The sequence below is a fragment of the Equus asinus genome, chromosome 3, assembly GCF_041296235.1.
Source record: "Equus asinus isolate D_3611 breed Donkey chromosome 3, EquAss-T2T_v2, whole genome shotgun sequence".
NCBI lineage: Eukaryota > Metazoa > Chordata > Mammalia > Perissodactyla > Equidae > Equus > Equus asinus.
In genome coordinates, this window is record NC_091792.1 from 149812383 (window position 1) to 149825751 (window position 13369).

The window sequence follows — 13369 nt, forward strand, 5'->3', positions numbered from 1 at the left end:
TGAGGCCTTGGAGGGTGGAGATGCAGTGTCATTTTGCTTTGCATCCCACCTCCTCTCTTGGTCCTTGGCACGGGGCGTAAGGAAGGAGGCAGGGAGGCAGGGAAGGAACGCAGGGGAGAGAAGAGCACCAGGAAGGAATGCCAGGCAAATGTCAAATGTGTGTGGGGGTTTTTTTGTCCTGTGTAATTTTATTACTCTTTAAAAGCATTAAGCATGTGACATTCTTGGAAAAGATTGAACTTATTTATAACTTTTTTTTTTGTCACACAGTATACCGGAAACATAATCAATGATTTTGAAAACATGCAAGTAAATATTGACAATGTTGTTCTGCTGGATGAGGCAGGAAGGAAACACCTTCTGGATTTCAATTCTTCAGGAATAGACAAAATAGATTATGATGCCTACTTGGCTGCGGTATGATCCATGTATTCGTGCGTGATCTTTTGGGGGAAACTAGAGCATGGGATATGTGTTTTTCCTTTCTTTTTTTACTGAGGTAAGAGTCATGTAACATAAAATTAACTGGGTTAAAGTGAACAATTCACTAGCATTTAGCATAATCACGATGTTGCACAGCTACCACCTTTCTCTAGTTCCAAATCTTCATTACCCCAAAAGAGAGCCCCATCCCCATTAAGCATTTGCTCCCCGTTCCCCCCTCCCAGCTTCTGGCAATCACCAGCCTGTGTTCTTTTTTTACGAATTTACCTTTTCTGGATATTTCATGTGCGTGGAATCACACAGTAGAGAACCTTTTGTGTCTGATGGCCTTAACTGGTCCCGCTCATGGAGCCTAAAGTCTTTGAGATTCATCGATGTTGTTGCCTGTATCAGTATTTCATTTCTCTTTACGATTGAAGAATATGGTTAAATGAAAGTAATATGGCTTTATATGTATAAAAGAGAATGTAGATGTTGTCACCTATGGAAGAGTTTACTTTATGCTGGTGGCCCAGGTTCACTCTGTTGCCTATTAGATGTTGTTAAGGTTGAAAAATCCCATATGCATAACACAGTTTTTTTCACCTCTTTTGTAGGTGAATAAAACTCCCGGAGAACTGAATCTTTCATTATTTGCAGATAACCTGGAAGCAAAAGCCAATGATTTGGTGAGTTCAAACAGTTCCATTAAATCATAGATGTCGAATGTCAATACCGTCCTCAGGGAAGCTGCGGAAGAGGTTCCTTACACCACAAGTCACCGCTTGTTTAAAAACGCCTCTTGTGCATGTTAGAAGTTCCCATCCAGAGCCATTGCCACGTGGCCCAATGTCTGTGAGCATGTGAATGTTTGCAGGCGGCTTCAGGGTGCACGCGGCTGTTCCCAGCGTCTGCTCTGGGCGCTGGTGCCCTCCCTGCTTTAGCCGGATCTGCTTTCACCCCGTCGACCCCCAACTGCCAAACACACGTGCACACACTTTTCTTGCAGTGCAGGGAATGGTAGCTGAGGGCGCGGGAGGGAGAGTCCGTTTGGTGCTTTGCATCGCCAATAGCCAGTGCATAAGGAAAGGCAGAGACCTCGTCTAAGCCCCATAAGCTTCCCCTTCATCAGCTCCTCGGCTGGCTGGCAACGAAATGGCTGTAACTGGTCCCGTTCAAGAACAGCAGAGCCTGGTGAGGAGGAAGCTGGGCTCCGGAGGAAGACTGGAATTTACATCCTGACTCAGCCATTTCCTAACTGTGGGAACTTGGGCCAGATATTTCACCCTTCTGTGCCTTAGTTTCCTCATCTGTGAAATGGGGACAATAGGATTGTTAGATGTTAATATACTAAACACTATTTAAGTGTGGGTTAAATAAAAATTTCTCACTTGAGCCTTGGTTTCCTCATTTGTAAAATGGGGGTATAGCCACTGTAAAATCACCTTGCAGGGGCTTTCTCATGGTGAAGCGAGAGAGAGAGAGAGAGAGTGCAGCCCCTGGCACTTGGGAATAGCTAGTGAGTGGGTTCTTGCTGAGAGTCCATGGTTCTGTGATTTGAAATGGGTGTCTTGGTGCTGACCCTCCCAGCCGACCCCCAGGCCCACAGCCTGATGGTACAAGGAGGGCTGCGTGCTTATGTCATGGCTGCCCTTCTGGGAGTTCCTGTGACTAAAGTGAGTGCTCCAGCATCTGGACAGAAGGTGCTGATCTTTCTTTATTTTATTCTCTTCTTAGCCCCAAGGAAACTTGAAACAGTCCTTGAAAAGTACTGCAGAAACTATTCGAACAATTTATCATGACCAAGTCATTCCTTTGGAACAATTAATGGTAACGATCAACAACCTCTGGTATCTCCCGGTGACCTGAGCAAAATCCATTTTCCCTCGCTGGCTTTCCTGGAGCCTAATGACACCTTTGCATTCCTCAGTGGTCAAATCCCATTGGCCTCAGGCTAAGAAGCTGAACTACTTTAAAAATAAAATGATAGTAGCTTGGCTTTAAAGAAGACAAACTTTCAATTTCTTCACTCCTTTTCTGCTTATTTCCTTGCCTTTTTCCATCAGAGTGTGAATAGTTAGATTAACTCTGTGGCCGCCTCCCCTGCTTTGCTCTAGTTTTGTCACGTTTAACAGGCCCCTAAGCCACCCACTTAGCTAAAGTGCTGATGTGTTTGTTCTGGACTCACTCTTACTTATTCTCAAATGCTTTCCCTCCAAACCCTGCCAAGAAATATGTGAAGGCAAGGGTAAGTCCTTTTCTTCCTGCCTCCATTTGGCTCTGTCCTCTGTTGGGATAGGCATTGTTTCCTTTCTCCTCTCTTCCATCCTGTTGTCTGACTTCCCCTTTCTTTTACTTCCTACCCCTTCTGGCTTCTTTCCTGAACGTCTCCAGGGCTGTTTGTAGCAGAGAAAAAAATGGGAGCTCTGGAGTCAGGCTGACCTGATGTCAGATCCTGCTTCTGCCTCTCCCAAGTCTTCAGGCTTTCAGTTTCCTCATTAAAATGGTGGCAACAGATCCCGCCTCGCTCTTACCTGGTTCCTGCAGATGGAGGGTCTGACCTCCCAGGGACTCTAGAGAGGAGGAATTATTATTGTGCTTGTGTAGGGGGCATGTTCGCAGTTCTAAGAGGAAGACTGTGTGGAAACCAGGTTACAGAGTCAGCTTGCTCTGATTTGGAGAAGCATATTTGTTCACTTGACTCCAAGTGGACTCTGGAATCTTCCAGAACTAGTTTTCACCATCCCTCTCTCTCTTTTTTGTCTCCTGACATTCTAATTCTTTAGCGTCTTCACAAAGTCCTCCTATTGAATTTTCTTAATTTGTGTGCTATGCTCATCACAATCCTCTGCCATACTTGTTTATGTCTAGATCATATTTGTTAATATTTTAAGCTGGTTTTCACATATTCCTTAAATGCTTTTTTTAATAGACAGGAGTCCTTGGCCTTTTCAGAGCTGAGGCAACCTGTCTACAAATGGGCAAGTTGTTCTGTACGTGTGACCGACAATCTAAACCAGGGGACAGCACACTACCACCCCAAAAACCACAGCCTGTGGGCCAAATCTTGACAGTTGCTATTTTTATAAATAAAGTTTTATTGAAACATAGCCAGGCCCATTTATTTACAGATGGTCTGTGGCTGCTTTTGGCTACCAGGGCAAAGTTTAGTAGTTGGGATGGAGTATGGCTCACAAAGCCTAAAATATTCAGTGGCCCTTACCAATATTTATTTGGCCCCTGCCGATAAAGATGATGAATCCCTGATCTAAACCAGGCAGAGTCGGCCTCTCTTGTTGGGCAGCCCCTATGTACGTAATGCCTGCCACTTTGAGCAAACCTGATTCGAGGGGGTTTCCTGGCCACCTTGCATATGATGTGCTGCTCTTTGAAGTTCTAGAATACGAATTCTGCTTTTCTTCTTCAGGTTTCTTATACTAGAGCTCTATGAGGTGCACGCTGTTACTTGCGCCTGTTTCTTCTGGAATGAAGTATTACAGAGTAAAGTCGGGTTTGATGGCTGACTTGGGGGAGGGAGGGACACGAGGCACATGGTCTTTGCTGCTTTATGTAACAAGATGGAAAGTATTGTGTATGCTTGTTCCCCAGAGCACTGCCTACAAAACCATCCAGGAACTTAAGCACAACAGCAGCGGACTGCCGGTGAGGATTTGTTTTCTTTCCATCTCACGGGGTCTTATTATGAAAGCACACACAGGCTTTCAGAGATGTTGGTTTTGCAGGTACTTTAAGTAAAAAAAGGTCTCAGTTATCCATCCATTTTAAATGCCAAACTGGTTTTTCTTATTTCCTTCCTACAAGTATTTCTGTAAGTGCAGACCTCATCTTGGCACGTTGTTAGACACACAGGTGGAAGCTGTGTTTTGATGTGTCGGATGCAAGCTTAGAAGGTCCATTAGTCACCATTACTAAGATAGTGCTGCCTGACAAACAGCAGTGCCTTCTGACCCCAAACTTGGATTCTCCCTGTTGGGCCGACTGTAGGTGTCTCCACCTATCTTCCCACCTAGAGACCCAGCCTGAAGGAGAGGCTCCTGTCTGGGCTGCCTCATATCCTCATCGTGGAGGTCAGGAATTCAGAGGATGAATGGAAACATGGGTTGCCCTTTAAGCCACTGCTTAGAACCAACACACTGCCATTTCATCTGCATTCCATTGGCCACAGCAGGCAACAGCAGGTCACACAGCCAAGCCCATCATTGTGGGGGTGGGGAAATGCACCTCCTGCCCTGGGAAACTGTGTCTGGGAAGGTACCATTCATCATGAACAGCTAATACAGTCGACCACAGGGGCCTCCCTTGGGCTGCAAACATTCCCACAACAGAAACCGAGCTCCAAGGCTGTGTTGTATTCATCTTGTACCCACAATGCCAACAGGGAACTCAGAAACTATTTCTTTATTGAGTGGTATAGACTGTCCAAGAGAGGTGTTGGATGTCAGCCCCACAACAGAAACCTACATGCTCCTCCCGTTACTCTTCTCTGAGCTCCCTTGCCCACCTTCCTCACAGGGATTCTCGTCTCACTTAACTGTTTTCCCTAGGTGCTGTGAGCAACTTAAGTTAGGGTCCATTCCTACGCCCTGGCAGCACTGAGCTTGCTGCTTCATTGGTGAATGAGATCCTGACTCAGTTCCTCTGAAGACTGTTAGGTTTCCTCTGCTCTGGGACCATCTCTCTCCCTCTTGTCGCGGTTGGCGTTTCACAAGTGTGTGTCCCAGCCGGGGGAACCTGGAGACAGACTGTTGCCTGCCTGCAGGCCCTTTGCTATCCTTCTGCACCTCGACACTCAGAGTGCCAGCGTGCTGTTGTGCATTGCCTTTCACGAGGGGCCAGCCGCGGGGGCGAGTGGGGTCAGAAATCAGCCCGTGACCCACTGGCCAGGCTGTGTGCCCTGAGGTCTCTGGGTAGAAGGGGCACCATTTCTAATTTGCACTAAGCTGCCACATGGGTTGGCAGTGACCTTGTCCTTATTTGTGTGGCAGTGCAGAGAGTGTGGACTTTGGAGTGAAAAAACTAGGGGTAAATCCCAGGTCTTAGCTTCCCAGCTTGGTGACCTTAAGCAGAGTCAGCTACCTCACCTGTGAAGGGGCCTAACAATACCCTCCTTACAGCCTTTGAGTATCTGACCAGGTGATTCAGACTAAGGAGCTGGCCCAGTGTCTGGCACAGAGGAAGTGCTTGATATGTCTCCGTCTGCTTTCCTCTGCCCTCACAGGGTTGGTCTGGTCTGTCGTCTTCTTAACTAGCAAGCTGTGGTGTGGGGCTGTGTTATCAGTTCTGGCATCGATATGCAAACTGTCCCATGAAATCCTTTATCACTTAATACCATATGTTTGTTGCTGTGTTTTCCAGGCGAGAGTGACCAATATCCTCTCCTCTTTGGACTCTGCTCAGGACTTCCTCATAAAGCATGTTTCCTCTGTTATTGTTCAAGTAAGCTTTCTTTTTTTAAATAAGTAGGCCAGTAAGTCTATGTGTGGCCATAGCTACATGATTAAATAGAATAAGATATAGTCATTTTAATGGTTTTACTACTCTTTGATTTCTTTCCAGGAAATGAAAAAGTATGGGAATACAATAATAGGATACTTTGAACACTATCTGCAGTGGGTCAAGATCTCTGTAAGTTATTTATCTTTTATAAACATAAGGGATCATGTGTTCAGATAGTCATTTTCTAGGATAAAATAAGGAGGAAATAAAATTAAATCCCTGGTAATTTGGTAGGAGATAAGTAAAAGGACCTTGAATGTGGGGACCATGAGGGGAGGTGCCATAAGACTCAGCACAAGTGTCGTCCATGCTGGGTGGCTTCCCAGGGTGCCCACCAGGTTGGAGAACATGCCCCTTGTGTCTCCCCCAGCCCCCTTGGCCTGCTTTCATCATAGGGATTCTTGCCACACTTGACCGTGTCTCCCCCAGGGAGCCAGGAGCTCCCTGTTTGGGTGCATTTGCTGTTGTGGTTGGTACGTGCCCTGGACAGCATGGAACCTGCTGCATTCTTGCAGTGTTAGTCAAGTAGCAGTAGCTTAAACAACAGAAATTTGTTTTCTCCCAGTTCCGAAGGCTGGAAGTCTGAGATCAAGGTGTCAGCAGGGTTGGTTTCTTCTGAGGCCTCTCTTCTTGGCTTGTAGATGGCCGCCTTCCCTTGTGTTTTCACACGTCTTCCCTCTGTAGGTGTCTGTGTCCAAATTTCCTCTTCTTTTATATAAAGACCAGTCGTCTTGGATTAGGTCACACCTTAATGACCTCATTTTAACTGAATTGCCTCTTCAAAGACCCTATCTCCAAATATGGCCACATTCTGAGGTACTGGGGTTAGGACTTTAACATATGAACTTTTGGGGGACACAATTCAGTCCATAACAGTGGGGTCTCCACAAATGTATCAGGAGAGTAAATGGAGGAGCAGAGCAAAGTTCACTGTGGTTGTAAGGCAGCACCTCGCTCCTAGCACCGGCTTACAGAGAATTACGGTGTCTTGAAAAATGCCTTTTCTCATCTTGGGCTCTGGGCTGGCTGCTCCCTGAGGACTATTCCATTGCAGGGGATGCTTGCACCTCAGTTACTTGGGTGGGTGCTGCTAGCCAAGATGGGCTTTGAGAAGTCTAGTGACTCAGGAAAATTTAGGCTACCCCTGAGCAGCCATGAGCTTCTCCAATCCTATTCCTGTATCCTGATCTTCACCATGTGAGCCCAAGCTGCCTGGCCATCTCCTCCCTCTTTTCTGCTCCACCCCGTATTCCAGCCACACTCAACTGCTTGAATTCTTGAAACTTACATTTCTCCATGTGATCCCGTCTGTGTGTCATATCCTCCTCCAGTCCCCACCATGTGGGCCATGTGCCTGTTTATCCTTCAAGATCCAGCTTTCTCATGTCTGTGCTGACCCCTCCTCCCAGCCCCCAGATGTGAAGATCTCAGGGTCTTCTCAGGGCTGGCATGAGAAGTACATACACAAGTGAGTAGTGGCAGAAGAATATGTTATCATCATTGCCACCATTACCACTGTGAGTCACCCCCACTGTAGACCAAGGGACCACATTTTAGTCACATTCATACCCAGAATACAAAACAAACACCCTGGAACCAAAGCCAGTCTGGATAGGAGCGGTAAAGTCATACAGGAGCCGCACCGTGGGAATATTAGGGGGCCGTTTGTGAAAAATGGATCAGAGCTACACCACAGGACTTAGAGAGATTTTCACAGGGTACAAATGAGCGAGAAAAGCAACATGCAGGAAAACGTACAGAATATGAGCCCTGCTCCACTTTTTGTGAAACTTACAGTGGAAAAGCCTATGAGGAGAGTATATAGGGCTGTCTGAGCTTAGAGAAACATAAGGTTCTTAACACGGGTTGCCTTGTAAGGTATAGGTGGAAGAAAAGGGGAAGGTGAGCCAGCTAATGAAGGAAAAGAAATAAGACACAGCCCTGCCCAGGAAAGCCAGCATCTATCTTATCGTACGTACTCCAGTGCGTTCTTGAATGAATGAAGATAGCTTTCTTACGTCGGTGGGATTGGATCATTTGTTTATTCTCACCTCATTAATGAGTACAGTGTTTTCTGTTTTCTAAAATGAGGTCAACATGTACTGCTGTTTTTTTAAATAAAACTTTATTGGCACACAACCACACCTGTTGTTTATATCATCTATGGGTGTGTTCATCCTACCAGGGCAGAGTTGAGCAGGTGTGACAGACGTGTCTCAGTCTGGCCTGCAAAGTCTAAGATATTTACTCTTGGCCCTTCATAGAAAAAGTTTGCCAATTTTTGTTCTAAAATGTACACTCATTAGTTAACTCACTCCACATTGTCAGATCACAAAGGGGTTAGGTAAGACATTCAGACTGAGACCGTGCCGGACACATGTACTTTTTCATTATCTCAGGAGTCTAGAAGGATGGGTCCTGTTGTTCCAAGTAACAAACAAGGGAACTGGACACGGAGGCTCAGAGAGAATCAGGGTCTTGCTTTCAAGTAGATACTCTTATACGTGGTAGAACTCATCCATAGAAATCAGCTCTCAGCTCCTATCTTAGAGGGCATCGAGATCCGTTTTGTGAAAATGGGCCAAAGGTAAACGGCATGTCTAATTCTTGTGGATTTTTGTGGGTTTGGTTCAGCCAAAGTTTGCCTGTTTCTTACCCCCATAGATCACTGAGCACATGGCAGCCTGCAAACCCGTGGCCACTGCTTTGGATTCTGCTGTTGACGTCTTTCTGTGTAGCTACATTACTGACCCTGTGGTAAGAATTTCATCTTTCAAAATAAGGAGACACAATAAACTCATCGTCTTTAATTTTTTTTCCAGATTGTAGTGCACACTGTAATGTAAAATAGTTTTCTGCTTTAGTCTGTTATGGTTATAGAATCCAAGATCCAAAATAAAATGTAGATGAATGTGTTTTGATACCTAATAGACTAGAAAATCAAAGACCCAGGTGCAGGCGCATGTCTTCATTCCTTACTGGAATTATATTGGCAAGTCAGGAGACTGTCATGAAGAAAACTCCTATTTGTCCAGAATAGTTGGAAAGGACCAGTCCTTGGTGTGCAGATTGCTAATATTCAAAAGGATTCTTAGTGCAAGTATATATCTATATAACCCCAAAGCTACAGCAAACAATTTAATTTTTGATTTAAAAGCCCTTTGAGATGTTACCGTTGGGATGGTAATTTCCAATTAATCGATTTTCTTCCTCAGCTCTATTCCGGACATGTGCTCTTTCTCTTTCTCTCTCTCTCATTCTTCCCCTCCACACTCATACCCCACCTGGGTCATGCCTCTAGGTCTTGTAATGTAACGGTTGAGAACACAGACTCTGAATTCAAATTCCACTTCTACATTTTCTGAACTCTGTGACTTTGAACAATTATTGAACTTTTCTGAGTTTCTTCCCCTAAATGGGATTGTTTTTGATGGTTCAGTGAGAAACTACCTGTAAAGCTCTTACAGCATTCCTGGTACATTAACATAACTCAGTAAATGTTCGCTATTATTGGCCATTGTTCAGTTTTCAGGTCTTAGCTCAAAGATATCTTTTTTTACAGGAAGGCTTTTCTGATCTTCCCAGCTGGTCTGGGCTCCCTTTTCTACATTCCCAGAGAACTCAATGCTTTTCCTTTAGAGATGTTATTGATGTTCGAATGGCACATTTGTGTGGTTCCCCACAACACACACTAGACTCTAAACTCCATGAGCACAGAGCCCGTGTGTTCACTATTGCTTCACTATCATCTATCATATTGCCTGGCACAGGCAACTGAATGAATGAAGGATGATCAGATAGTTATCGCAGCACATCTGTATTGCTCTATCCATCCATCTCCCTGTCCCACGTCCTCATGTCCATTTGTTTGCTGGATGGACTTTTGTACCAGAATGGAAACAATCTTGCCACTTTCCCAGCCATGCAGACTCCAAGCCTTGGCTTTCTGGCTGCTTCCCTCCTCTTCTAACCCCTTACCCCTTCTGCATGGAGCCCCTGCTGAGGGCTTTGGTTGAAGCCCTCCTTAGGGAAGTCCTAGGTTAGCCTGGTTGATTCTGAATTGATCCCCTTGCATCCAGTCTTCACTGCCCACCCCCCAGCCAATAAAACCACCCAATTACCAGATGCCTCTCCACAAATAAGCAGGGACCAAGGGAGGAATGGCCTGGAGGCTGCTCAGGAAGATTGTAGGCTGGAGCTTTATAGTAGGTGGTTTAAATAGTAAGGAAGAGCTCTGGGCAATGACTTCAACAGCAGAACAGACCCCAGGCCGACTAACTTGTTCTCTTCTATCTTGATTGTTCCCCAAAGGATTGAGATAGCTTCCAGTAAAAGGATACACTTGTCATAAAGCTACAAAGCCTCTCAAACCAAGGTTGAAAGCATAGAAATCTACCAATGAAAGAATGTGGGGGGAAAGGAGCACAAATTTACTGTAAATTCTGGGCCAAGAGGTGCCACTGCCATTCAGCACTAAACTGGGCCAGGAGCAAAGCAGAAATGCAGTGGTGGAGCCGTGAGGTCTGGGCAGTGGTTGTTATATTCCAGCTGCCTTCTGCCTCACCGTGGGGTGCAGAGGCCCGCTCTAGTGTTACTTACAGCATTATCCTAAGGCAGGGGTCATGGACTTGAACTTCTACGGGAACTGGCAGGTTGTAGATCTACAAAACAGGCCAAGGGTGAGATGCTGGCTGGTGTCCGGTATCACGGGGTCATGCTGCTTGTACGCAGCTGTGTCTGTTCTGACTGGTGAGTAAGGTTAAAGAATATTGGATGTCACCCCTGCAAAAGCTAGTGATGTGGCCTGTGGCAGACTGAGGACCCTCTTGAAGGAAGAACCCCCACTGAGCTGCAACTGACGTGGCCTTGTGGGAACGAGGGCTCAGCGTTGTGGGATGGAACTTCAGACTTTTCAGGAAAAGACGTAAATCCAGGTTTCTATGTGAAATCTGACTTACAAATGTTGGCAACTGTTTAAAAAAATACTTTAACATTGCTTTTTAGACAAAACAGCATTGGGTTCAGCCTATGATCTACCTTGAAGACTGGTTAAATTAAACGTGGCACGGTTGTTGAGAGCCCAGTATACACTGGGCGTTGCTTCTGTCTTATTCACTCAGTAAGCTTCTGGGCTGGGGAGGCTGCAGTCTCACTGTTCAAGCAGAGCAAAGCCAGGAAGATTCAGTGTTCACTCTAACATCAAAACAACTCATCAAAGGGATTTGGGCTCAGGCCTGCTGGCCATCCGTGCCCTGTAGTTGGCAGCAAAGAAAGGCCATCTAGTGGGGGGCTCGAGGTTGTTTTGGAAAGTCCTAGATGTGGACCCTTCTTCACTACCTGCTGCCTCTCTTCCTCATTTGTAAAATAAATATAATAATAGGATCTCTGCAAGGTTTTTATAAAGATTTAGTGAATTATAATAATAGGTAGCACTTCACACAGTGGCTGTTCATATGAAGTTCACAAATGGTTTCAGTAAACAAAATTAGAAGTCATTGGAAAAAGAGCAAAACAAAATTATTTCCTGCAAGCAACTGTTGTTTTCCGTTCTCCATCTTCAAGCATTTAATCCTCCCGATTTTCTTTTTTCCCCTAGAATTTGTTTTGGTTTGGCATAGGAAAAGCTACCATATTTTTACTGCCGGCGATCATTTTTGCTGTCAAGTTGGCCAAGTACTATCGTCGAATGGACTCAGAGGACGTGTATGATGAGTAAGTAGACGAGTTTCCAGAGAGGCTGAGAGGCTGGGCATCATTTTCTCAGTGGTGCTGCCTTCCAAGAGCTGCTGAAGACGAGCTCTGATGAGCTGGATTTTTTTTAACTAGTGGGTCACTCCTGTTCAGGTGTTTTCTTTATAGCGAATTTCTTATGCCCGTCTTAACTATGTTTTTCCTCTTGCTTAATCTCCTCAGCTTCCTTAACCAGCCTTCTTATTTCTTGTTTGCAGCTCCTCTGTCTCGGGGACTTGGCACTTTACTTTATAACTCTTTGACTAGTTTTCCTTTGGGCTCTGTAGTCTGCCCTTCGCTCTGTCTGGTGACTTGCTTGCCTCGTTTTTACTTCACTCACCTCCTTCTCCAGTATTTCTCAGTGTTTCTCCTGAATTTGCAGTCAGCACCCGCGTTAGAGTAAAACTGTGGGGGATGCAGCTCTTGAGTTGTAATAGTAATTAAAGAAAAGTAATCGTATCTCCTTTTTTTGTATTTTATAGTGTTGAAACTATACCCGTGAAAAAGTAAGCCTTTTCTTTTTAAACCATATTCATAAGATGGGACCGGGGAGGCCTTTATTATTATTTGATGAACTTTTTAAACTAAATTAATAACATCTTAATGTTATATAACAACAATAGATATGCCCAGATAAAAATCAATGCTGATGCCACTTGAAATGAGGGCTGACACACAGAGGTGCTGAAGAAATACTTGTTGAATTAATGAAAATTTATGTGTTAAATTTACTAACATATAAAGTGGTTGTTTCAGTGTTTGGTTTTAAAGGGAGCAAAATGTAAATATACCTTTTAACCTTCTTTGTAGATTTAACAAATTGTCGCATACTTTTCATTACTTTGTCTTTGTGATCCATGATGTAAATGCTTCATCTTAGCGGTGTCTGGGGTATATTTATTTTTGTTACAGTGTGGGAAATGGGAATATTGGTTTTCGTAGACATCAATTCACTCCGACTGTATGAACAGTTTTTAAACAGATCCAACTGCACGAGTTCGTGAGCCGCCGCGTCTCCAAATATTGGGAAAGAAACCTCCCCTTCAGGAGTTTCCAGAATTCCGTGAAACCATGTGGAACACGCACTGATGGGCCCAAGAGAAAAAAGCGCACAGACCTATCTTTTTATCTTTAGAAGTTTGGCTTTAATCATCTGAGCCTTCTAAGAAAGTTTAAATATGTAACATTCATTAATTTCCAGTTTACTCTTTGGAACAAGACATGAATTTTGTCACATTTGATTGCATAAGAACTTAGACTTGTAATTAGAAAACATTCAGCAAATGGCAGATATGTGTGTGTGAGCAATAAAAGAATGATTTCAGAAATAGGATTCTGATCTTCTTATTGAAAACTGTACCTAGATGCTATAGATATCAATTAAATCACTGTATTATTTTCTTAGGGCTGCTGTAACAAATTATACAAATTGCGTGGCTTAAAGCAACAGAAACGTGTCCTCTCCCAGTTCTGGAGGCTGGAAGTCTGAAATCACCATGTCCGCAGAGCTGGCTCCTCCTGGAGGGCCTGGCGGAGAGTCTGTCCCATGCCTCTGTCCTAGAGCCTGGTGATTGCTGGCCATCCATGGCACTCCTGGGCTTGTAGTCTTATCACTCCAGTCTCTACCTCTGTCTTCACATGGAGTTTTCCTCTGTGTGTCTGTGTCCAGATGTCCCTCTTCTTATAAAGACACCAGGCA

At 44.7% G+C, this 13369-nt stretch overlaps 1 protein-coding gene across 19 annotated transcripts in view; it reads left to right on the forward strand.

Moving 5' to 3' along the window:
• Positions 1-13000, forward strand: part of PROM1 (prominin 1) — a 148293-nt gene extending 135293 nt beyond the window's left edge. For 13 of the 19 annotated variants that reach the window (XM_070506186.1, XM_070506183.1, XM_070506184.1 and 10 more), the window contains 10 exons: positions 271-417; positions 1041-1112; positions 2161-2253; positions 4033-4086; positions 5800-5880; positions 6001-6069; positions 8605-8697; positions 11537-11652; positions 12153-12176; positions 12642-13000. In XM_070506186.1, the coding sequence (XP_070362287.1) occupies positions 271-417; positions 1041-1112; positions 2161-2253; positions 4033-4086; positions 5800-5880; positions 6001-6069; positions 8605-8697; positions 11537-11652; positions 12153-12176; positions 12642-12648 (756 nt within the window). In that variant the 3' untranslated portion in view covers positions 12649-13000. The remainder of the gene's footprint in view (positions 1-270; positions 418-1040; positions 1113-2160; positions 2254-4032; positions 4087-5799; positions 5881-6000; positions 6070-8604; positions 8698-11536; positions 11653-12152; positions 12177-12641) is intronic. The other 6 variants (XM_070506196.1, XM_070506195.1, XM_070506193.1 and 3 more) reach the window with 1 other exon arrangement.
• The last annotated feature ends 369 nt before the right edge of the window (positions 13001-13369 follow it).